Below are 23,459 nucleotides of genomic sequence, written 5' to 3'. Positions count from 1 at the left end.
CAAAGGCTCCTCCCTACAAAGACGCAGAAAGGTGCGCGTCTGCGCCAACACCTGGCTCTACACCCCGCTTCCGTAGGGCGGCACTGGGAAGTGGGCACCTGTCGGGTTCGGGCTCTGCGTGGGGCTGTCCTCTCCTCGGTGCGCTCTCGGCATGGCCCTCTGTTTGGCGCCCGCTCTGCTGCTGCTTCTGGGTGAGTGGCCTCCTCGTCCTCCGCGCCCCTGAACCCTGGCCTCTCTGTCCCAGGGGATACAGTGGCAAGGCAGGAGGACCGCAGGAAGGGGCATTGGCGAGAGATTTGTGCACGGAGCGCGGAGACGCCTGGCAGTCCGCACCGGCCGCTCGCCGTGCACCCCGCTTCCTGCCTTCGGGCCGGCTGCGGAGCCACCCTCTCCCAAGCCCTGCTTGGTAACCCTGCCCCAGAAACTTTCTTTTTCCTATTGCCTCCCCTCTCCCACCTCTCTTCACCTTCTCAGAGACCCAGTTCTCCACCTTCAGTCTGGGAGCTTAACCCTGATTGCTTGTCCCGCATCTGCCAGTCCCACCTGCTTCCCCTTCCCAGCTGGCGCATGCGGAGGGAGGGGTCACTTTACGCGCTGGTCGGGTGGGGAGCATGGAATCTGACAAAGGTTTAAGGCAGAGGAGATCCTGGAGCTGCGATGTGGGTGGAGATGAGGTAAGGGTGCTCCTGGCAGAAGGAGACAGGTAAGCAAAGGAGGAGAGGTGTGACCAAGACTTTAGGCGACACTAGGTGCTACTGTGTGTGGCTGAGGCCTGGGGATGCGAGCGGTTCGGCTGGGAGAGAAAGGTACAGTTTGCCTGCTTCTGGAGGAGGGAAAGGCAGGGGAGGTGAAAGGAGGGGCGCCCCTCTTGTCTACCCCCTCCACTCACTGGCCCGTGCCAAGCCCTCAGTATCTACCGGTCCTTCCTGCAGAGCAGAGCGTGCTGAAGCCACAGCAAAACTCACCATGGCCCCTGCTATCCAACCCAGGGCTCTAGGAGGAGCTGTGGCCAGCGCCAGAGAGGGGCCCTGCTCCCAGCCCTGAAGCAGGAGACACCCCTCTTTCTACACACACGGGAGATTGGGCCTAGTCAGGCTGGGAAACTTCCCTCAGACTGAGGTGCTCCCTGGGGCTGAGAGCACCAAAGGGTGGGGCTGGCCTCGTTTTTGGTGACCTAGGGCCTAGACAGGGGCTGCCAAGTCCTGACCTCCCAGACCCTGCCTGGCTTGGCCTCTAGGGGAGTGCCACCCATCATGGCCCCCTGGGGCCTGACGCTCAGAAGAGAGCCCTGTGGCCTGCCATCAAGGACTTCTCTCGAATCCACACCCCAGCAGCCAGGTCCAAATGGGCCTGCCAGTGCCCAGAGCCCTTGCGAGGAAATCCCTCTTGCGCCTGGCTGGTGGAGAAGGGCTCAGGGGCCAGGGGAAGCCAGAGACCAGATGGGGCAGCACAGTTCAGACCACCGGAAAGGGGTCACAGGAAAGGGAGGGACGCCAGCAGCAGGGGGCAGGAGGAGGCGCACTAGAAGGTCAGGAAGGAGGGAGAAACATAAATCTGCAGACCCCCTCAAAGGTCTCCATGGGGGAGGCGGGGAGGGGAAAGGAGGAAACCTCCAGGTTCCCAGCTTGGCAGGGAGAGAGGAAGAGGAGCGGCTACGGTCTTCAGCGTCGTTTCTGATAGGTTTCCATTAGCCAGCTCCCCAGGAGCCTGGCTCTATCCCGCGTCAGCCGGGGCCCGGTGGGAGGGCACCCGTGGGCTCCTCTTTGAATGGCTGTGGTCGTTCCGGGGCAGGGATGGTGCCTGGGGAGGATAGACCTCAGCATGTGCTGAAGGCCGGCCCCCCTCGGTGTGCCCCATCCATCCCAGAGGTGTTGCGGGAATCCGAGAGCCCGCTGCCGCCCATCCCCTCTATGGAAGGCAGGTCAATGCCAGACGGTCACACCTTCCAGCCACATTCTGTACCCCTTTGGGTTCTGAGCGCCCTGCACCTTCGGAGGGTGTGGCGGGAGTGGGGAGCGGGGCGGAGGCGAAGGGTACAGCTACGATTTACCAAGAATTGCAGCCCGCCTGCCCTTCCCAGGGTCGCCGAGCTCTGCCGGACCAAACCGTTGCGTGGACGCGGCCGAGGCGTGCACTGCGGACGCGCGTTGCCAGCAGCTGCGTAACCAGTATGTGGCTCAGTGCCTGGGTCGGGCCGCGCTCGGGGGCTGCCCCCGCACCCGCTGCCGCCGCGCCCTGCGCCACTTCTTCGCCCGCGGGCCACCCGCGCTCACCCACGCGCTGCTCTTCTGCCCTTGTGCCAACCCTGCGTGCGCCGAGCGCCGGCGCCAGACCTTCGTGCCCGCCTGCGCCTTCTCGGGTCCCGGCGGGGAGCCGCCCTCCTGCCTGGAGCCCTTAGACGCCTGTGAGCAAAGCAGGATCTGCAGGTGCTGTCGGGGTGCGTGAGGGTCAGGGGAGGGGGTAGGTTTGGCGGGGCGGGGGTCCGCAGGTGAGGGCAGGTGTGCGAGGCAGCGGGGCGGGTCCGGGTCCGCGGGTGAGAGTAGGTGGGGGAGGCGGCGGGGCGGGTCCGGGGTCCGCAGGTGAGGGCAGGTGTGGGAGGCGGCGGGGCGGGTCCGGGTCCCCGGGTGCGAGTAGGTGAGGGAGGCGGCGGGGTGGGGCCGGCTGTCGGCTCACCGCCCTCTGGCCATGCCGCGCAGACCCCGTTTCCTGGCCTTCCAGGCCTCCTGTACGCCAGCCCCGAGCGCCCCTGACGGCTGCCTGCCCGACCAGGCCCCCCACTGCCTGCGCGCCTACGCGGGCCTCGTGGGTACGCACAGCCGGGAACCGGGCGCGGGCGGCGCTCTCCCGGGGATGCCTTCGCCTGCGGGGGCCGACTACCCCGCCCTCGGTCCCGCAGGCACCGCCCTCACCCCTAACTACGTGGACAACGCGAGCGCGCGCGTGGCGCCCTGGTGTGGCTGCGGAGCCAGCGGAAACCGGCGTGAGGAGTGCGAAGCCTTCCGCGGGTTGTTTACGAGGAACCTCTGCTTGGGTGAGGGGGCGAGGCGGCGAGGCGGGGCGTGGAAAGGGTGGTCGGCTTTTATAGTCCCCTCCCAAGCCGCCTGGCTGGCTGGACCCTATTTTAGAGATAAGGAAACTGAAGCTGTTTGAGGCAGCCACGCAGGCCCACTTCACTCTCCGCTGTCGACCTGCCTCAGGGGAAGTGCGCGCTCAGCTGTCCCCGCAGACCAGGTCACAGACTGGAGAGTCCAGTCCTAGGGATGTCTAGGCTGGGGCCCCTGGGATGGGCGGGAGGTCCGTAAAACAAGTTCCCGGGGAGCTGGAATGGAACAAGGTGATTCCTGCTTCCTCCACTTCTGAGGAGGTTGCACCCTTGAGGCCCTCCTAACTCTCCCTGTTGATGATTTCGCCTTTTGGGTCTGAATAGCTGGCTGGTCTGCTGCCCAGTCTTGGGAGGTAGGGGGCCTGAATTTGATGCCCAACGCTGCCACTTAACAGCTGAGAGTTAACTCCTCTGAACTTTTTTTTTGCCCATCTGTAAAATGGGGCTAGTAATTGTCACCCTCCTCTGTGGGACTGGAAGACTATACAGTTTGTAAGGCACTTTTAAGCATGGTTGACCTGATTTATTCTTCACCCTGTGCCTTCCATCCTAGAAGCCAATCCTGGAAGGCATCCTATCCTTTCATCCCTGTGTGGGAGAGCCCACTGGCAGGATGTCAGGGGTCTCAGTTTGTCCCCAAGGAGCTGGGCCCTGTGCTGGGCTTTCCCAGCCAAGCCCACCCTGCACACCTTCCTCCATAGATGGAGCCATACAGGCCTTTGAGAGCAGCGGGCCCCCAATCCTGCAGAACCAGCTAGATATCCACCAGGACCCTGAGAACAGCCTCCTGCAGGTAGGTGGAGGGAGGGAATGGTGAGCTGGCAGCCCCTGCACTGCCTTCTTCCATACACTTCCACCCCAGGTGGGCCCAGATGGAAGCATGAATGGCCTGGGATGGGGGTGGTGGAAGCAGAGAGTGGAGCCAGGTTCCTGCCTCAAGTCCATGTTCTGCTCCACTGCCCCCACCCCACCCTCAAGGTATCCTCTGCAGAAGGGCTCTTGGAGGAGAGCTGTCTGCTCTCCATGCTCCCTGTCCTGGCTCTCCAGCTCCTGTTCTGACTAGAACAGCAGACCTGAGACAACACAGCCAACTGTCCCACCCTGCCCTAGGTTCAGAGCCATGTCGGTGGCCTGCTGCTTCACTGAAAGGAGACTGGCTTACCTCCCAAGCTGGCCCAGTGCTCTTGCCAGGCTGTTCCTTGCAGGTCTGGACACCTCCTGTGACTGCCCCTGGAGCAAGGGATGTAGGGTGAGGGCCTGGTGCAAAGCCCACTGCTACCTTTCAGTAGGTTTCTTGGTTGTAGGTCCCTTTCTCCAAGGTCTGTGGGGTCTTGGGATCTCCTTCAGAGTAGGAATGGGACAGGTTCATTCCTGTGTAGCTGAGGCCTCAGTGGGGTCTGAGATCACCTAGGGAAAGTCAGAGACCATCCAAACTCCCAGAAATATAGGAAATTTTATCAGCCCCAAGTAGATCATGTCCAAAGGGGTCCATCTGAACAGACTCCCTCCAACACTGCAGCCTTTAGTGGTACCCTCCCAGTTAGGCACTGCCTGTTACAGCCACCCGCCGGTGTTGGCCAAGCATTTCCTTTCCATGGTGTGCTGCTTGGTGGGCATGGCCTGGAGTGAGAACCAAGTTCCCCGCATTGCACATCCAGCCATCTTCCCCATGGTTTACCCAGCACAAGGAACAGCACCCACAGCTCAATAAACTGACATGCACAGAGACTGGCCTTGCTTTCTTGTGAAGTGTGTCCTGGGAGCCTGGAGACCAGGGTCAGCCACAGGTGTGCCTCTGCCAAGGCCTGGTGACCTCACATGGCCTCAGAACATTTCCGGGCTCCCTAGCTAAACTTGTGGATGCTACCGATCCAACTGTCTGGTCCTACTGGCTGAGATTTTGGTTGCTTTTGTTTATTCTTTCTTTCTCTGCTAGTACTCAGACAAGGAAATTATATTTTCCAGCACCCCTTTAGGCTAGGGGGTGGTCATGTGACCAGTCTGGCCAGTGAGCAGAAGTCACAGATAAGGCTTCCACGAGAGCTTTTTAAACAGGAGCAGACTTGCTGACTGGTTCCTTCAGCCTTTATCCTCAACCCACCCCTCTTCTTGCCCAGAATTTGGTGGCAATAGCTGGGGCATAGGTGCCATCCTGAAAATGGAGGGAGCCACATGACACTGTGAAGTCACTGCACCAGCCCCAGCCTGCCACCCTCTGGGCTCTTCATTACGTGATTATACCTCTAGTTTATGTACCTCTAGTTTGCTCAAGCCAGTTTCTGCCCAGGCATCTGTTATTTGCAGCCAAACATAGGCCTCCTCAGGTGCCTGGGATCACGCACTGTACCTGCTTAGGGGAGCCCTTCCTCGGTGCACACACAGCCCAACCCTGACACTTCAAAGAAGGAGTGATGGTTGTTTTTTGTTTTTTTTTTTATTCCCACACATTCTGCCTGCTTCTGTCCCTGTGGAGAATTGAATTCTTTCCTGGAGCTGAGGGAAATTTATCATAAAGGTTTTACACACACTGTGTGTGTGGTCAGTGTGGACCCAGTGAATGCCAAGGGTGCCGTGTTACTTTGTAGTTCTGTGAAGAAATTTGAAGAGGAGACCGCAGAACCATGAGGGCCCAGTATTAAGCCTTCTGCCCACTTCCTTCTTCCTCAAAAGCCTGGAGACTCCTGAAGAGTGAAGGGTCACCATGTCTCCTGGCTGCTCCTTTTCACACCCAGTTGAGGCTTGTCAGCAGCCATGAAACTGGCTGGGGTGGAGGCTGTTGGAGCCTTGTCAGAGACCTCTCTGGGCCAAAGCCACCCATCCCCGAGCTGCTGGCCACACTCTGCTTCCTGAGGCAAACTACGGCCAGTGACTGAGGGAGGGTTCAGAGGCCTGGCCAGCTTGCCTCAGGAGGGACAATTCTATGTGTCACTCATGCTCCAGAGCTCCTCGAAGGATCAGGCTGAGGCCAGATCCCAGCTGAGACCACATCCTAGCCTAGCTCCTTCCCCTGCCTACTCCTGCCTCTCTCACTTAGAGATTCCCCTGAGGGCACTCCCTCCAGTCCATCAGGGCCTGAGAATCCATTGTGGGCTTGGCTTCTGGAGAACCTGACCTAAGACATAGGGGTCAGGTACAGAACACACCGAACTCCAGGCCTGGGGCTGTGCTGACCAGAAAAAGAGCCACCAGCTTGGAGACTCTGTCTTAGCAACTCATTCCAAACCCACACATACCTCGTGTGGCAGCTGTCAACCAGCCCCCCAGCTTCAGCCAGCACTCTTCTGATTGGAACCAAGCACTCAAACTGGCTTGGGGCATGGAGCTGAGCAGTCCAGGCTTCAGGGACAACTGTCCCCAGGGGTCAAATGATGGTGCACCTGCTGGTCTGTGCATGGCTTCCCTGTGCAGCCAGTCTGGCTCTCACCACACGGTGAGTAAGAATGCCACCAGTGCCCCAGATTCACCATCCCTGCTTTAAGGAATCTCAGCAGAGAAAGGCACCTCTTCCCCAGAAGTCATGGACTGTCCCAGGCAGGACCCTAGTCGGCCCAACATGGGTTATAAGCCTTTTCCAGTGGCTTGGGGAGTGACATCAGCCCCCCAAGATCACATGGAATGGGAAGGACAGATTTCCAATGGGAAAAGGAAGGTGTTGGGCAGAGTGAAGCTCAGGCCCAACCTATTCTCATTTCATAAAGAAGAAGGAGTGTTCTCAGCCACTTTCACCTGCACAGCAATGGACGCCTGCAAGTGGGCCAGGGAAGGCTGGAGTGTATGTGTGTTGGGGGTGGGGCAGGGAAGTGAAAGCATCACCTTGCCCTGCTCACTGGCCGCCTGGTGGTCCCAGTGAAGGATTTCCTGTCTGCTAAGTATTTTACCTTATGTGAAGGTGCTAAAGTCTACTACTCTATTTGTTACTCAAATCAGAGTAAAATATAGGCATGTACTTACAAAAGATTGGGAAGATGAAAGTGAGCAGAACCTAGCTGAAAATAGCAAAATGTTTCCTGGCAGCTGCTGTCTTCTCTCAGTACTTCTCTCCAACTCAGGCATGGGGTTCAATCAAATGGAGCTTCTTTAACATTAGACAATGTGCAACAGAAAAGAAGCTTCCTTATCAGGTGCCGGGGAAAAATGAAAGATCACAGGGCCCCTGCTGCCTGGCTCTCTGTTTTATTCCCAGAATGAACATTCCTGTGTGGGAGGCTTGAGGCCGCCGGGGGCATAGAGCCAGGCAACTCTGAAGACAGAAGCCAAGGGGGGGCAAGGCACTGGGGCGTGCAAAGGCCACTGTCTTGCCCCACGAGGCCTGTTGACTTTCCTAGGGTTTTGCTGTTGTAGGGGGCTGAATACTGGCCCCAAGGACATTGTCCACATCCTAAGCATTGGAACCTGTGAAAGTTACCTTAGATGTAGGCAGAAGAGTAAATGTGCCTTATATAGCAGAATATGTGATTAAGTTATGAATCTTGAGAGGAGGCACTTAGCCTGTATCTGAGTGGACCTTAAATGTCACATGCAGCCTTACAAGAGATGCAGAGGGAGATCAAACACACACACACAGAAGATAGGGCAACGTGAAGACTGGAAGGTTGGAGTGACATGGCCACGAGCCAAGGGGGTGCTGGCAGCCACCAGGCCCTAGAAGAGGCCAGAAATGGATTCTCCCCTGGACCTCCAGAGGGAGCACGGCCCTGCTAATACTGTGATTTTGGTGTGGCCTCCAGACCACGAGAACAGATTTCTGTTTTAAGCCACCAAGGTTGGGAAATCTGTTACAGCAGCCCAGGAAACTAAAATGAGTAGTCTGCATTTTGTCACTTCTGCCTAAAAAGGTTCTGGCTCACACATGGTACTAAGTGTGGCCAAAAGCCTCACGGCTGAGTCCAGCTGTGACCCCCACTATCAGGAACAGGTCCTGCCTTGCTCATCTACCTCTGAGCATCAACCTCTGTGTCCTTCCAGGTAGCCTGCTTGCTGTCACTCTCTCACATGAGCTCTGGGAGCCTGGGGTCCTGGCCCTGGCCTTGTCCCTGTGGGTGGGTCTCAGCTGTTGTCAACACTGAGCCTCTAGCTGGCAGGTGGCTGTGGGGTGGGGGTGGGGGTGAGGCAGAAAGGCAGGTGCTGGAAGCATCTGTGGATTTATTGGTGGAAATTTCATGGCTCATGGACACACACTCAGGTTTGAAGCCTGGTTTAAGTGTAAGATTGATGTGGGAACTGCTCACTGGCCACTTCCTTTTGCCACCTTCCTAGTCCAGTCAGGTTGGGCCAAACTCACAGAACCAGCTCATTTTTAAGGAAGTGTGGATGTTGGTGGGTGAAATTTCCAGAGCAGCAGAAGTGGGCTATACAGGGCTTCATGAGCCACCTCCCAGGTAGACAGCACCTTGCCAGTGAGTGGGCACCAGTATTGAAGGACACAGAGTCCTGGCCCTGCCTTTCCGGACTGCAGGCCTGGGAAGGCCTGGGTTGATGTCTTGGGAAGCTGTTCTGCCAGGGACACACTGCCCCACCCAAAAGGAGCCTCCAGTCTGCGGCAGAAAGTACAAAAAGAAAAATAGAGATGCATACACACACAGGAGAACAAAATGCACACATAACCTCAGAAACAGAGCCTCAGAGAACAGGATTAAGCAAACAAGAAGGGAAGGCCTACAGGGTGTGCAAACGGACCCGGCAGCAAGGGCAACCCCCAGCTCTGCGTGCAGGACATGCCATAGGTCGGAGGGCCATCTGCTCTAGTCCCTTTCTTGTGTGGGGGACACAGGATGGGAGAGAATTCTTGCTAGGCATGTTGTACAGCTGGTGCCTGCAGGGTGTGTCTGTTCAGCTGTGACTCCCATGTATGCGGTTGGGGACTCAGATACCAGGAATGACATTGTCATTAATGGCAGAATCTTCCAAAATGATGACCAGCTCTTGGTAAAGTTTTGAAGAAAACAAAGTTTGGTCTTCTCTTGATTTACACATTAGTTGCATTTTTGGAAAACTGTGTTAAACACGCTTGCAAATACTTTGGGTTCTACACTGTAATTAGGAACAGATTTCCTCATCTACACAACTATCCAGCAAGATGTTCAAAAACTGAGTGGGATGTGGATCAGTTGCTTGTTGGTCGGGACAGCCCTGCATGTCACAGGAGGAGCCACTGCATCACAGGAGTGCCTTCTGCTTCAATGCAGTGACCAAAATTGCCCTTTTATTTCCAAAATGTCCCCTTGGGAGCAGTCCTTTGCTGGGTGAGAACAGTATACTGCCCCACAGGACCTGGCCCGCCCCAACTCCTAGCACTGCTCCTGTAGCTGCTTTGCTCTAGCCATGTGGCTGCCTCACCGAGGCTCAAACCTCAGACCCACCTGCGCCACCGCTGGGCATTTGCACCTGCTGCCCCCCCCACCTACTATTCTGCACACTCTTCTCCCAGACGTCCTTTGCCAGCTCCCTCCTTTGTTCAGCTCCCTACGCCCTGCCACACACTGCTGTGCCCTAGCATTCACTAACCCTATCCTTACTTTTCTTCATAGAACTTACCATCTGACATCCTGTTCATTATCTGTCCTCCCCACTATGTTGTCATCTCAAGAAGACAGGGATTTTGTAGTGCCTGGTCCTTACACAATGCCTCGCCAGCTGACAGTGGCCAGACCGGGCAGGCCCTCCCGCAGGAAGGCAGGGGTGCAGACACAGGGCAGTCACTGGCCTACAGAAGTTTTGAAATCCTGCTGGGCCCCTCCTTGGAGTGGGGGCTCCCTGCACAGGCTGTGATCTGGTCTCTGAGCCCTGCTGAGGCGGCCGTGGGTGGTGCACCCTCCTCAGACACAGGGTCACAACCACCTCTGCCTGTGGGTGGGTCAGGCCGCCCCAGTGGGCACACGGTTGGTTGGTTCTTTAATTTTCAAGCCAGACTAATGGTTTCTTGGCCACATAATTCATTTTTCTTTCTTTTCCAGGCAGGTACAGGGTCAGTGATGGCATTCCAGGGTCTTTCCTGGCCAGCTCTCAAGTTGGCTTTCTTTGCTTCCCTATCCACACACCTCTCCATCAGGGCCTTGAGGCTGTGGGGCTCAGGCAGAACACCTCAACCTCATCTGATTCTCACCACTGTCTCACTGGGTCTTTGCTGCTCCCAAGTACCTCTTCCCCTTTGGAGACGAGAAGCAAGACTAGTTGCCTCTCCCGACACTACCAGACTGTGGATTTCAGTATTTTCCACCCCTTGCCTTTCTGTTTGTAAACTGGCTAATTCTTTCTGGAACTCAGCCCTTCGTGTTGCCTTCCAAAGACAGCCAATAACAACTACACACAACACATTGTTTTTTTTCCAGATTCTTCCCCCGGAGCTAAAAATTCAGTAGACATGTAGTTTGCTTGATTAAGTTTTCAAACAGAACAGGCTTGTCACACGTTTACTGCCACCTGATAGGGACCCCAGCTTTTCTGCCTGCTGGGTCTGTTTCCTCCCTGCCCGCCACTAGGTCACTCAGCCAATGCCCCGCACATTAGGTTCTGGGTACCGTCGCACTGCACTTCAAGGTGCCCATTTGTGAACAGGGAGAGTTAAGAAAAGCTGCCTGTTGTATTATGCTCAGTGAAATAAGCCAGGCAAAGAAAGACAAATACCAAATGATTTCACTCATATGTGGAGTACAAGAACAAAGAAAAACTGAAGAAACAAAACAGCAGAATCACAGAACCCAAGAATAGACTAACAGTTACCAAAGGGAAAGGGACTGGGGAGAATGGGAGGGAAGGGAGGGATAAGGGTGGGGCATTACAATTAGCATGTATAATGTGGGGGGGGGCATGGGGAGGGCTGTGCAACACAGAGAAGACAAGTAGTGACTCTACAGCATCTTACTACACAGATGGGACAGTGACTGTAATGGGGTTTGTTGGGGAGACTTGGTGAAGGGGGGACCCTAGTAAACATAATGTTCTTCATGTAATTGTAGATTAATGATAGCAAAATAAAAAAAAAAGGAAAGCTGCCTGTTGTAATAAACCCCCGATGTCAGTAGGTCACTACGGGAAGTTTGCTTTTCAGGGAGGCAAAGACCAGCACACAGCTCTTGAGGTGGCTTGCCTCTAAGTAGTGACTCAGGGACCCACCATCGCAACATCTTTAACACAGGACCTCCAGGGAGTCCCAGACAGGAGCATGGTATGTGCCAGACCTAGAACTGGTATACAGAACTTGTCCAATGTTTCTTTGATTGCAGCTCAGTTTATGGCCCCAACCTAACTGCAGGGGGCTGGGAAATGTTGGTTTGCGGGTTCAGTGTCAAAATATAACAGGTGTGGGGAACACACAGCACAGTCTCTGCCATAGTACCACCAAGTCACAGATTTTTATCCTACCATAACCATTTGGCGGCTCCCACAGCCCTCTCCAAAACAGCTTTGAGCAGTTCTTCAAGCTGACAGTGGCACCAACCCACTCATTTGCCTCTCTGACCCTGACCCACACTCCCGTGGGCAAGGCCTCCTCCAGGCTGCTGGACCCCTGGCCTGGTGCCTGGCCCCATCCTCCTCTAGATGAACCACTGCCCTTCCTATCTCAACCCCCATTACACTGATCTCTTCTAGGCCTTCTGCAGTCACACCAGGGTGCTGCAACACACTGTTCTGAGGCCAGGAGCTGCATAAAGGCTGGCACACAAGGCTTTGTGAATGGTAACTTCATCAAAAATTCCATACCAAGGACAATGCTGTGGCTCTGGCAACTGAACCTATCAGTATACCTGAGATTCAGCCCTTTGGAAATCTGGAGAGACATTCAGGATGCACAGGTGGGTGAGAAGCGTAAAGACCAACAGTGGCATGGCCCACACGCTGGTCTCCTTCCCCAGCACTGTCACTCCACGGGGGACGCAGGCTATAGTGAGGACGCTGGGAAGTCAGCTCGCAAGCCGTGCAGGGCTCTTCACCCCACAGGCTGAATGCACCCCAGCCAGCCGAGGAGTCTGAGGGGCCCACTCTGCTGGCTTTACACCTTCACCTTCACGGACTGCCAGGTGCTTCCTCTGGGGCTGTCTGAACACCAGTAACCACACTGAACATTTTTTTCCTTTTCTTAAGGTTCTAATGACCAAAGTGTAAAAATAAGTTAAGAAACAAAATCAAAATTAAGCACATAACGTAAACCACATTTTTACCAGATCTACTTTTATTTCAGAAGTTTGTATTATAGTATTTACTTTTGTTTATATACAAGTTCTTCACATTTGTGTTTAAAACGCACAGACCTCCCTTAATTTTCTTGTTCCTGCTTAAATTAGCTGTTATTTTACAATACAAAAAATACCAAAAAATTGCAGTCCTAAATGTATGTATAACACCCACAGTCCCCAGCAATGAAATAGTTTACAATACTTACTCCATATTTACATGAGTGCAATAGATGCTAAATTATACATATTAACAAACTAAGCTTGAATCCAAACCAAAACAAAAACAAAAAGAAAACAAAAACCGTTAAGAGCTATAAAACAAAAACATTTCCAGAGCCAGAATTAGTTCAACAAAACAGGCTTCACTAGTGTTTTAGAATGTTTTGTGCACAAATTCAGTTACTGAAAGTCAATTTCATTATTGCCTTTAAAAGAGAAGGCGCCTGTTTTCCTCTCCAGTCCCAGCCATCGCCCTGCAGGATGGGTGTTAGTCTCAACAACTCTAGGAAAGTGTGTCTTGGCGGGCCTGGCTACCTGCAAACCATCACGATGACTTTTATGGTTGGAACTAAGTTTGAGAAATGGGGCAGACATTTCCAGCTGAGAGCCAGTGCACAGCCCGAGGACAGACCCTCTGCCTTCCCAGGTCCGTCCTCAGGATGGCCAATTCTCACTGAAACCACTATAGAGAAAGATCTCCCGGGGTGAGGGGTTTGAGGAGCTGGGTTCTGTTGTAATTCTGAAGAGCTTCTTTCCATCTTGGTCACTGCCCTAGCATGGATGTTAGCAAGTGCTTAGTGAGTAACCGTTGCATGACTGGAAAAACAAATGACACTGAAGGATCAAAGGTGCTCACGGAAGTGACACCACCACCCAAGGAAGTGAATCACTACCCCCAGCACACTCCACAAAGTTGAAGGAGTGAGATCTGCACTGAAGGGTAGTTCTTTTTCTACCAGCAGTGCTCTGGTCTTCTCATCTGTCTCAGGCCGCCCAGTGCAGCTCCTAGCTGGCACCTCAGGCTTCACCCAGAGATACTCTACTATTTTCCTTTTGCTCACAGTCCTCCTGTCCAGGGCTGCTTCTCCTCGGGCTTAGCTCAGCGGAGTGTGAGTTGCCTTCTTCCCACACCTCCTCCCACCTTTGAGGGGTGATGCTCACAGGGAAGCTGACTTCTCCCTAAACTGTGCTTAGGGAGTGGGTAGGAGGTGGATAGGCCAGGCCGTGTGGGGTTAGTTCCGTGTGCAGACATGACTATTTATCAATGAACCAGCCACCCCCAGTTGTCAGTATAGGGAACTGTAGTCCTAGGAAATGGTCATTAAAAGTTTAGACAAAATCACCTCAAAATGCAGCCTGGAAGACCCCTTTCTGGAAAATCTTTTTTCTATAGGTATAGTCTTTGAACTTAAGACACTAAGAGAAACATTTCTCAGGATGAGACGGGTCATCCCTGCCACCACCCACAGCACCAAGAGGCTATCAGAAAGACCCCCAACGCACTGCAGAGCCAACAACAGTGACAGAGACATTCCTGCTGCCTTCGAGTCTCTTCACACACTGCTGTAAAGGGACCAGATGCCCGGTTCTTCCTACGTGTACTGTTAGACGATTTCTGAGTTAGGAGTTATTCCATTGGTACCAGATGCACTTGAGCACATCAGCACTAGGGGGATGCCTTTCTTGGCTTTGCTATCGAACTTACAGGGCCTATAAGGAGGAGCTCTCTGAACTTGGATATCCAGTAGATGGCACAAAACATACTGGGTGAAACTCAGACACCATTACACGTAATAAAAATACATTAAGATAGCTTTCTGTTTTATGTACACTCTGAATGTCTGAACATTCTGGGCAGTACTGTATAAGTTATGTACAAGCATATCAATGTTTTCATGACTATTTTAATTTATATACAGGCTCTCCCGTGACACGCAGGCATTTCTTTGAAGTTCCACGTGACTCTCTTGGTAACTGGCTCTAAGCTGAGTGCCTCTTTCTCCTGTCACTCCTTTCCTCTGGCCTGAGCCTGGAGGAAGCTGTTTGCTAGTAGCTGCAAAGGAAAAGCAGATGGATCAGCTGCTACTCCACTGTTGGAGTGGAATTAAACAAAACTTGCTCCTTCTTTCCTTCCTTTTTTAAAAAAACATTATCTTTTAGGAAAAATAAATAACCAGGTGGCTATGTGACATGCTGCATGTTATTTAAAGGTATGGAACACCCATGGGGAAGGGACTCCTTTGGCCAAGGAAACACTGGTCTTTTGGACAAACAAGGATTTTCCTAGTGAGAGGACCCTCTTAGTGGCCTCCCTCTCTCTGCCAAGAGGCCTTGTGGCAATTACAGGGGCAAAGGGCCAGTTCATGGCAGGCTCTCTGTGGGGGGCCATGATCTGGAGGGATATGGGGAATGTAGAACAGGAGGGGTCTTTTCTAGAACTGTCTGCTCTTTAACAATGATGTGAAAAAGCAGCTTTCTGAGAGGCAAGCCTCAAAGTAGAGGTGTTTTGTACATCAGTGTTCTATGGTTCAACTTCCTTGAAAACATCTTTCCAGGCAACTCTTCAAGGGCATGCGGTTAGCACTGGGGAAGAGAGAGTTCTCTCTCTCTAGGCACTGCATTTAAAGGTGAAATGCCGCAGTCTTTGCTCTTTTGAGTATTAATTTCTCCAAACTCACAAACTTAATCATTGTTGTCTAAAGGTCCATCCCAACAGGGTACTGCGACAAGAACCCTGGGTTTTGAAGAAGAGATCTCAGGAGGCTGCTGAATAATGTCAGAATACAGAGCACCACAGACAAGGCCAACTCAACATCTGGGCAGTGCCATGGGGAGAGGAGCAGGGACCCACTTCAACTGGTCACTTCCTGTTTAGCATAGTCCTTCCTCCTCCTCCTTTTTTCCATGTGCTTTTCATCTTTATCAGCATTTGCGGCCCTCTCCATGGCCACTGCCTGCTTCTTGGAAGGAGGCTGGGATTGCTGGCCTCTTCTAGAGAGAAGAGGGCAAACAGCTCCAGGTCCTTCTCCAGGCTTTGGGCAGGTTCTGCTGGACAACAGGGGACTGCCCCTTCCCAGGTGTGCAATTCCACTTGCAGCGTGAGGAGGCTATGGGAACACACTGTTGCTCTTCAATCCAGGAGTCCCAAGTGCTGTCATACTCTTTTCTGCTTGAGGGAGACACGCAACATGCAAGTCTCTTCCTCTGTGGTGCCCTGGCAGGAGTGGCAAGAAGGGCTGAAGCAAACAGCAGGCCTGAAGTGACCTGGGGCAGAGGGCACACGGGGACCACACCTTATTTCATGTCCTTTTTGACAATACAAACAAGAACTTTCACATTTAGGTCATTTCTAATGTCCTCTTGGTTCCTGCGGCTGTTAAACGTTCCTTGGGGTGAGAAAATTCTTTCCTGGCTGCAAGTTAGATTTTAGAAAAAGAGCAGATTGCCAATGGTAGCTATTTAAATTTTGTAAGAATGTAGGAATGCAATTATGTAAAAACTCAGGCTTACTACCTTTCCAATTGCTAGATCTATTTAAAGTCTAGGCACTTAGTGTGTGTGTGCGTGCATGCGTGTGCACGCACGCATGTGAGAGACAGAATTTCAAGTGGATTAAGACTAAATCAAGTTGCTATAGAAAACTACCTATTACATCAGTTTACATTCTAAGTAACACTGCTGATCTTGACATTTAAAATAGCCCCCTTCTATCTTAGTTTGATATGATTCAAAAGAGATGGACCATTATTAATTCTCAACTAGATAAAAGCTACTCCCTGGAAGAGAGAGCTGCCTAAATCGTGCAAGTAGCACATCTTTTAAAAAAGATAGCAGGCTTCAGATGATGAAAACATGTGACTTCATCTGACTGGTTTTTAAAAGACCACATTTCAGAACAACTGATGGCGAATGTCTACTTGTAAACACTACATGTTTGTTTTTTGCACAGTCGAGACAGTCCCAGGAATAGTTTTCCACACGCGACCCTGAGCATCAGCCTGAGCTCTCTCACTGGCTCTACCCCTGCCTCGTCCAACTGCCGGATTGCCCCTGGACCTGCAATTAAATCAGTTTTTTCCTATGCAAAAGTAAAAAGTTAGATGCTGGCGCACAGATGAGAGAAACCGTCCAAGAAAGCTTGTGAACATGCAAATGAGTCAGATGCTCCGAGAGTTCCAGTCTTCTGCCCGCTTCACACAGCCTTTCCCTGCCTGCTCCTTCCCTGCAGAGGCCCTGGCAGCCACACCTCACTCACGGAGAGTCCCCAGCCCCAGCATCAAATGCAGGTCCCAGGCTGTGCAGGCGGCTGCTGCTTCCGGTTCCTCACAGCTCCTGACTTCTCTTTGTACACTATTGGCATCTGCTGAGAAATGTCCACCAGGGCACTGGCCACTGCAAGACCTTGGGAGAATGCACAGGGGGAGCACATGTTAGGGAGCAGCTTGCTTTTGTTTTCAAAAGAAATTTTAAGTTCTTTTTACATTCCCATGGTGCAATAATTAAGTAAAGTATGTGGGAAGTAAAGTCTTACTTCCGCTCTGCCTCCCTCTGGGTAACTGCTTCATGAATTTGTATGTATTCTTTCAGGGTTTATTTATGCTGAGGCTCTCAGGAGCCACGTTAGTGCAGCTTGTTACCTCACCTTGTCAAGTCTATAAAATGGGTGAATGGGGACAGGATGGCTCTTAAGTGTCTGGTTTAATGCCTGGCCTGTAGTAGAGACTCCACACCAGTGACAACTGTTACAGCAAAGGCAGAGCTGCATGCTCTGAGAGTCCAGAGGATACCGTCTAAGATGGGCCTAGGAGAGGTGGCTGGGATGGCCCCACTCAGTGAGTCTCAAGTAGTGATCAGGCCTTCATCAGGAGTGAGGGGGGTGGGGCACGAAGGGCCATAGTGTTGCAAACCTGTCACCACCCCAGCCAACCTTGCCCTCAGGGAGCACCGGCGAACGTCTGCTGAGCAGGGTGGTGGCGGCAGGAGACACGGCTCCAGAGTGAGGTCAGTGAGTCATCCTGCTCTCAACATAGGCAAGGCTGAGTTATGGGTCAACACACAGAATCCCCTAAGTGAATTCCCTATGAACTAAAGACAATAAACCCTGGCCTGGCTGTGCCTAGAGGACTTCACAGACCCACACCCTACGGAAAGCTAAGCTGGAGGTCCGTCTGCACCTGAGGGCTGACCTCAGAAGGCTGCGGAGCTCAGAGCCTGGGTAAGGATTCTAGGACACTCTTTCCTCACAGACACAAGGTTTCCTTTGGCTAAGGCAACCCTGACCCCTGACCTCCAGAATCATTTCAGCTGAAAGTTGTCTAAAACATTCATATTGCCTGAGGTATCCCTCCAAAGCACTCCATGATCAGTCAAGATCCTTCCAAAACTGAACTCCATATTTCTTTAGTGTTCCACAATAAGGGAGTGTTTACCTAATTATGATTCATACATGGAACAGTGTAAAAGACAATGGTAAAATATTATGGACTAAACTATAAAAGTGTTTATGATAGTTATGCAAGAATAAAAACTAGAGCTATAAAATCATTTCAACTAAATTGCTGGCCAGGGCTGGAAAGAGAACAATGAAAAATTGGTGGATGCTGGAGTAGAACTATGAGTAAAATTTTCAAAACCTTTCTTTAGGTTGTTTAATTGCTATTCATGCCTTAAATTTAAAATAAGAGTAGAAAAGTAAACTTGAAATGGATCAAAGACCTGAATGTAAGTCATGAAACCATAAAGCTCTTAGAAGAAAACATAGGCAGAAATCTCTTAAATATAAGCATGGGCAACTTTTTCCTGAACACATCTCCTTGGGCAAGGGAAACAAAAGCAAAAATGAACAAATAGGACTATATAACTAAAAAGCTTCTGTACAACAAAGGACACCATCAGCAGAACAAAAAGGCATCCTACAGTATGGGAGAATATATTCATAAACCACATACCTGATAAGGGGTTAACATCCAAAATATATGAAGAGCTCACATGCCTCAACACCCAAAAAGCAAATAACCCAATTAAAAAAATGGGCAGAGGATATGAACAGACACTTCTCCAAAGAAGAAATTCAGATGGCCAACAGGCACATGAAAAGATGCTCCACATCACTAATTATCAGGGAAATGCAAATTAAAACCACAATGAGATATCACCTCATACCAGTTAGGATAGCCAACATTGAGAAGACAAGGAACAACAAATGTTGGCGAGGATGCAGAGAAAGGGGAACCCTCCTACACTGCTGGTGGGAATGCAAACTAGTTCAGCCATTGTGGAAAGCAGTATGGAGGTTCCTCAAAAAACTAAAAATAGAAATACAGTTTGACCCAGGAATTCCACTCCTAGGAATTTACCCTAAGAATGCAGGAGCCCAGTTTCAAAAAGACCCATGCACCCCTATGTTTATTGCAGCACTATTTACAATAGCCAAGAAATGGAAGCAACCTAAGTGTCCATCAGTAGATGAATGGATAAAGAAGAGGTGGTACATATACACAATGGAATATTATTATTCAGCCATAAGAAGAAAACAAATCCTACCATTTGCAACAACATGGATGGAGCTAGAGGGTATTATGCTCAGTGAAATAAGCTAGGCAGAGAAAGACAAGTGCCATATGATTTCCCTCATTTGTGGAGTATAACAACAAAGCAAAACTGAAGGAACAAAACAGCAGCAGACTCACAGACTCCAAGAAGGGACTAGCGGTTACCAAGGGGAAGAGGTTGGGGAGTGTGGGTGGGGAGGGAGGGAGAAGGGGACTAAGGGGTATTATGATTAACACCCACAGTGTAGGGGGGTCACAGGGAAGACAGTGGAGCACAGAGAAGTAGTGACTCTACAGCATCTTACTACTCTGATGGACAGTGACTGAAATTGGGTATTAAGGGGGACTTGATAACACGGGTGAATGTTGTAAACATTATGTTGCGCATGTGAAACCTTCCAAAGATTGTGTATCAATGATACCTGAATAAAAAATAAAATAAAATAGGGTGGAAAAGCAAAGAAACGGAGGAGTGCTAGGAATACTAACTTGGAGGAGGTGGGGGAGGCAGCGAGAACAGGTAAGATGGCTGAGCAGGAAGAGTGAAGAGGGGGAAAGCCTACTCCCCAAGACAGAGCCTAGGAAGGGACAGGATGGGAGCGGCAGACCTCAGGGGGCCCAAAATACTGACAGCAAATGTAAGTGTGGCTGGGAGCAATGAGGCTTCTGGGCGGCCAGGGAGCTGGACTGGGAAGGACGGGCCTCAGGAGCTGTTTGGGGAACAGCAGCAACAATGGGATCATCTCACCAAATCCTCACCATGATGGGAAGCAGGCACTGTTCAGCATCACCTCTGTACCCATGTTCCCCAAGTTAGGAAAGGATCCTCCCAGTCGGAAACATAAACCAGGTTTGTCACTGGCCCTCATCTACTCACCCGATTGCCCGGGAGGAGGGATTCCACCGAGGCCTCGAGGGAGCCGGACAAACACAGAGAGGACAGCGGCTTTGTTCCCAAAACATGGCTCCAGGGCAATAGGTTTGGGAACAGTCTGGTGGAGGAAAAACAAAGAATTAAAGTGGTGTTTCTCAAGCTTTAACATTACAGACTACTCCAGCATCCACCAGTTTTCATTGTTCTCTTTCCAGCCCTGGCCAGCAATTTAGTTGAAATGATTTTATAGCTCTAGTTTTTATTCTTGTTGAGTGCCCTCTACTAGTTTCTATTGCTGTGAAACAAATTACGAACAGTTGCTTAAGAATACCTATTTATAATCTCAGTTTTCTAGATTAGGAGTCTAGGTGAGCTCTGTAGGATTCTCTGCTCAAGGATATGGCTCTATTCATGTCTTCCATCAGTTCTGGAAAATTCTGTTCTTATCTTACAATGGTCTCAAGGGTCTCAGCTCTTCATAAGGTAGAAATCATTATCATCTGGGCTGGCTTTTATCTGGAGGCTCTGGGGAATAATCTGTTTAAAAACTCATTCAGGTTGTTGCCAGGATCCAGGTGCTTGTGGTTGTCAGCCTGAAGTCCCCATTCCTTTGTTGGTGGTCAGTCACGGGCTACTCTCTTCTGGAGGGCACTCACACTCCTCCTCATATGGCCCCAGGTGCAAGCCAGCTACGGCATGGCAAGTCCCTCTCATGCTTCCTCTTCTGCCACCAGCTAGAGAAAACTCCTTACTTAAGGTCTCAACTACCTTGGGACTTTTATGACTCCTGCAAAAACTTCTAGAGTGATGTTTGATTGAATGACAAAATGGGAGTCCTGGGGATATGTTTAGAATTTTGCCTTCCGTACCCCCAAATATGTCATCCATTTCTTCAATTTGGTTGAAGAAAATCCTTTCCAGAATCCATCTGGCTGCAAGACAGGGAGATGACTAGATGGGTGAAATGGCAGAAGTAGGGAAACCAGTTCCGATCCAACTGTGACTACCCAGGTGAGAGACAACAGCAGTTCAAGGTGGCAACACTGGTGAGGGAGGTACGCTGTGGTCAGGAAATATTTCTGAAGATAGAACCAAGATTTGCTGATGAGTCTAAGATCCAATGAGAATGAGAGCAAGGTTTACTCAAATATGATTCCATGGAGCAACTAGGATGGCGGAGTGATACATACTGAGCTGGGGAAGATATGTCAGAGGAGCAGGTGTGGGGAGCAATATCCAGAGCTCAGTTTTGAACACTTTAACTTTGAGATGCCTGTTAAGACATCCAAGTGGGGATAATGAGTAAGGAATTGGGTACATAAGTCAGAGGCTCACAGGAGATCTGGGTGCAGAGATCAAGGTGTTAAAATCCGTGATGGAAAAGATCACTGTTATGGTCTGAATGTTTGTGTCCTTCCAAAATTCATGTTAAATCATAACCCCTAATGTGATGATATTTGGAGGGGCTTTTGGGAGGTGATTAGGTCATGAGGGCAGAGCCCTCATGAATGAGATTAGTGCCCTGATAAGAGACCCCAAGAGAGCTTCCCAGTCCCTTGTACCACGTGAGGCTAGAGCTAGAAGGCACCATCTATGAACCAGGAAGTGGCTCTTAGCAGACACTGAATCTGCCAGCACCTTGACCTTGGACTTGCCAGCCTCCAGAACTGTGAGAGAGAAATCTCTGCTGTTTATAAGCCACCATATAAGCCATGTTTTGTTACACTGTCCTGAATGGACTGTTACAATCAACAAAAGACAGGAGAAGAGGCCCGAAGAGTAAGGCTGGTGTACACAGCTGTGGAAACATACTGGGGATGAAGAGGGCTGAAAAAACAACATTGAGCAAGAACAGCCAGAAGGTGAGTGTGGGGTGCCCTGAAAGCAAAGTCAAGAGTGTTTTAAGGAGTAATCAGCCATGTCACATGCTGCTGACATATGACATGCATTATTCAGTACTTCAGGTTTGTCTGTTTTTTTAATCCCACGAATTATTACTTCATCAGGACAATGTTTGCTTAGATTTGTAACATGTTCACCATTTTATTTACTCCCTCTTCCTTCTTATACCTCAGCGCATCCTCCTGGGCTAATTTTCCTTTTTTACTAGCACATCCGTTAGACCCTCTGTAGGGGTCTGTTGGTGGCAAACTGCTTCTCTACTCCAAAGGTATCTTCATTCTCATCCCTGTTTTTGGAAGGTGGGTACTGGGCACACTACTCCAGTTGGCAGTTCTACTCTTTCAACACATTGAAGCTGTTCTTCCATTTTCTTCTGGCTTCTGGTGTTACAATGAGAAGACAGCTCTCACTTTGTAACTTCTTTGTAAGTGACCTTTTAATGTGGTCAAATACTTATAACAAAATTCACCATCTTGACCACTTTCACGTGTACAGCTCAGTGGTGTCAGCACACTCATTGTTGTGCAGCCACCATCCACCTCCAGAACAACTCTCTTCATCCAGCAAAACTGAAAGTCCACCCACGAACCAGTGACTCCCCATTCTCCCCACACCAGCCCCTGGCAACCACCATCCTGCTCAGTGTCTGTATGGATCTGACTGCTCTAGGCACCTCATATAAGTAGGATCATATAGTATTTGACTGTGACTGGCTTACTGCACTTAGCATAATACCCTCGAGGTTCATCCACGGTGGAACATGTGTTAGAATTTCTTTCCTTTTAAAGGCTGAATAATATTCCATTGTATGTATGGATCACAATTTGCTTCTCCATTCAGCCACTGATGGACACTGGGGTTGCTTCTATCTTTCAGCTATTGTGAATAATGCTATGATGAACATGGGTGTGCAAATGCATCTTTGAGACCCTGCCTTCAATTCTTACATGTATATACCCAGAAGAAAAATTGCTGAATCACATGATAATTCTATTTTTATTGTTTTGAGGAAGAGCAATACCAGTTGCCATAGCAGTTGCATAGTTTTGCATTCCCCCTAACAGTGCCAAGGGTTCCAACTTCCCTACACTGATCATACAACATATATCATATAACATATATGTTAGGTCTTCTCGTCTACCCTCCAGATTCTTATTATCTGACACATTTTCCATTTCCTTTTCTATTTTCTGTGTGGTTTCTTCAGATTCATCTTCCAGTTCAAAAGTTCTTTCCTCACTTGTCTGATGTACTGTTTAACATATAAACTGAGTTATTTTAAAAATTTCAACTATCTGTTCCATTTCTAACAGATCCATTTGGTTCTTTTTCAGATCTGTTCTTTATGATTCCATCTTTTATTTCTTTAAACACTTTGTACCTAGCTACATTATATTCTTTAGATGTCAATCCTAACATTTAAGTCCTCTCTAAATCCACGGTCTGTCATCTCTGTTCTTGTTCACAGTGGCTTGCCTCTCTTGTCCTTGGTGATCTTCACTTGGTTTTGATCTGTGGGATCCTACAGGGCTGAACTGGGGATGTTTTCCTACAGAGTGGATCTGCACCTGCTTCAGGTGGTAGTCTGGTATGTCAGCGATGTGGACAACTTTAGGGTGACTTATGGTTCTGCTTGATTCATGGTTTGTTCTTTCTGCAGGGAGGTAAAGGGAGAGTCGTCCCTGGATATTTTCACCTACTTCCTGTGAGCTCAGTAATGCTTTAATAAGTATGTTTGTTCAGGATCTACAGCTGTTTCCCCAGAGTATCTAAAATATTTCATCATTTTGCCAAAAGAGAAAGTCTTATATCCTTCATCATATTTTTTGAAGGGGTCAGAAATACTTATTTTACAC

General features: G+C 50.3%; 2 protein-coding genes across 15 annotated transcripts in view; one reads left to right on the top strand and one right to left on the bottom strand.

Moving 5' to 3' along the window:
* Window positions 1-41: 41 nt before the first annotated feature.
* Window positions 42-4,825, top strand: GFRA4 (GDNF family receptor alpha 4). 10 transcript variants are annotated; one of them, XM_073236866.1, is made up of 6 exons: window positions 47-191; window positions 2,063-2,437; window positions 2,697-2,806; window positions 2,897-3,031; window positions 3,805-3,896; window positions 4,214-4,825. In XM_073236866.1, exons 1-5 carry the CDS (start codon window positions 152-154, stop codon window positions 3,859-3,861), a joined length of 717 nt encoding a protein of 238 aa, XP_073092967.1. In that variant the 5' UTR covers window positions 47-151; the 3' UTR covers window positions 3,862-3,896; window positions 4,214-4,825. The 10 variants fall into 10 exon arrangements, with proteins under 10 accessions (XP_073092966.1, XP_073092964.1, XP_073092965.1 ...); XM_073236860.1 differs by having other exon boundaries at window positions 49-191; window positions 2,063-2,426; window positions 4,082-4,825; XM_017680084.3 differs by having other exon boundaries at window positions 53-191; window positions 2,081-2,426; window positions 4,082-4,825.
* A 7,425-nt stretch (window positions 4,826-12,250) lies between these two features.
* The window catches only part of ATRN (attractin), a 177,829-nt gene continuing 166,620 nt past the window's right edge, over window positions 12,251-23,459 (bottom strand). The window contains exons 28-30 of one of the 5 annotated variants that reach the window (XM_073236857.1): window positions 19,701-19,819; window positions 16,532-16,677; window positions 12,251-14,329 (exon numbers count right to left, since the gene is read on the bottom strand). In XM_073236857.1, coding sequence (XP_073092958.1) covers window positions 14,181-14,329; window positions 16,532-16,677; window positions 19,701-19,819 — 414 coding nt within the window. In that variant the 3' untranslated portion in view covers window positions 12,251-14,180. Of the gene's footprint in view, window positions 16,678-19,700; window positions 19,820-22,639; window positions 23,258-23,459 lie in introns of those variants that run through there. The other 4 variants (XM_073236855.1, XM_073236854.1, XM_073236853.1 and 1 more) reach the window with 4 other exon arrangements.

The sequence above is a fragment of the Manis javanica genome, chromosome 5 (assembly GCF_040802235.1).
Source record: "Manis javanica isolate MJ-LG chromosome 5, MJ_LKY, whole genome shotgun sequence".
NCBI classification, from domain to species: Eukaryota; Metazoa; Chordata; class Mammalia; order Pholidota; family Manidae; genus Manis; species Manis javanica.
The sequence above is the reverse complement of the archived record's forward strand: the minus strand, read 5'-3'. Positions and strand labels throughout refer to the sequence as shown.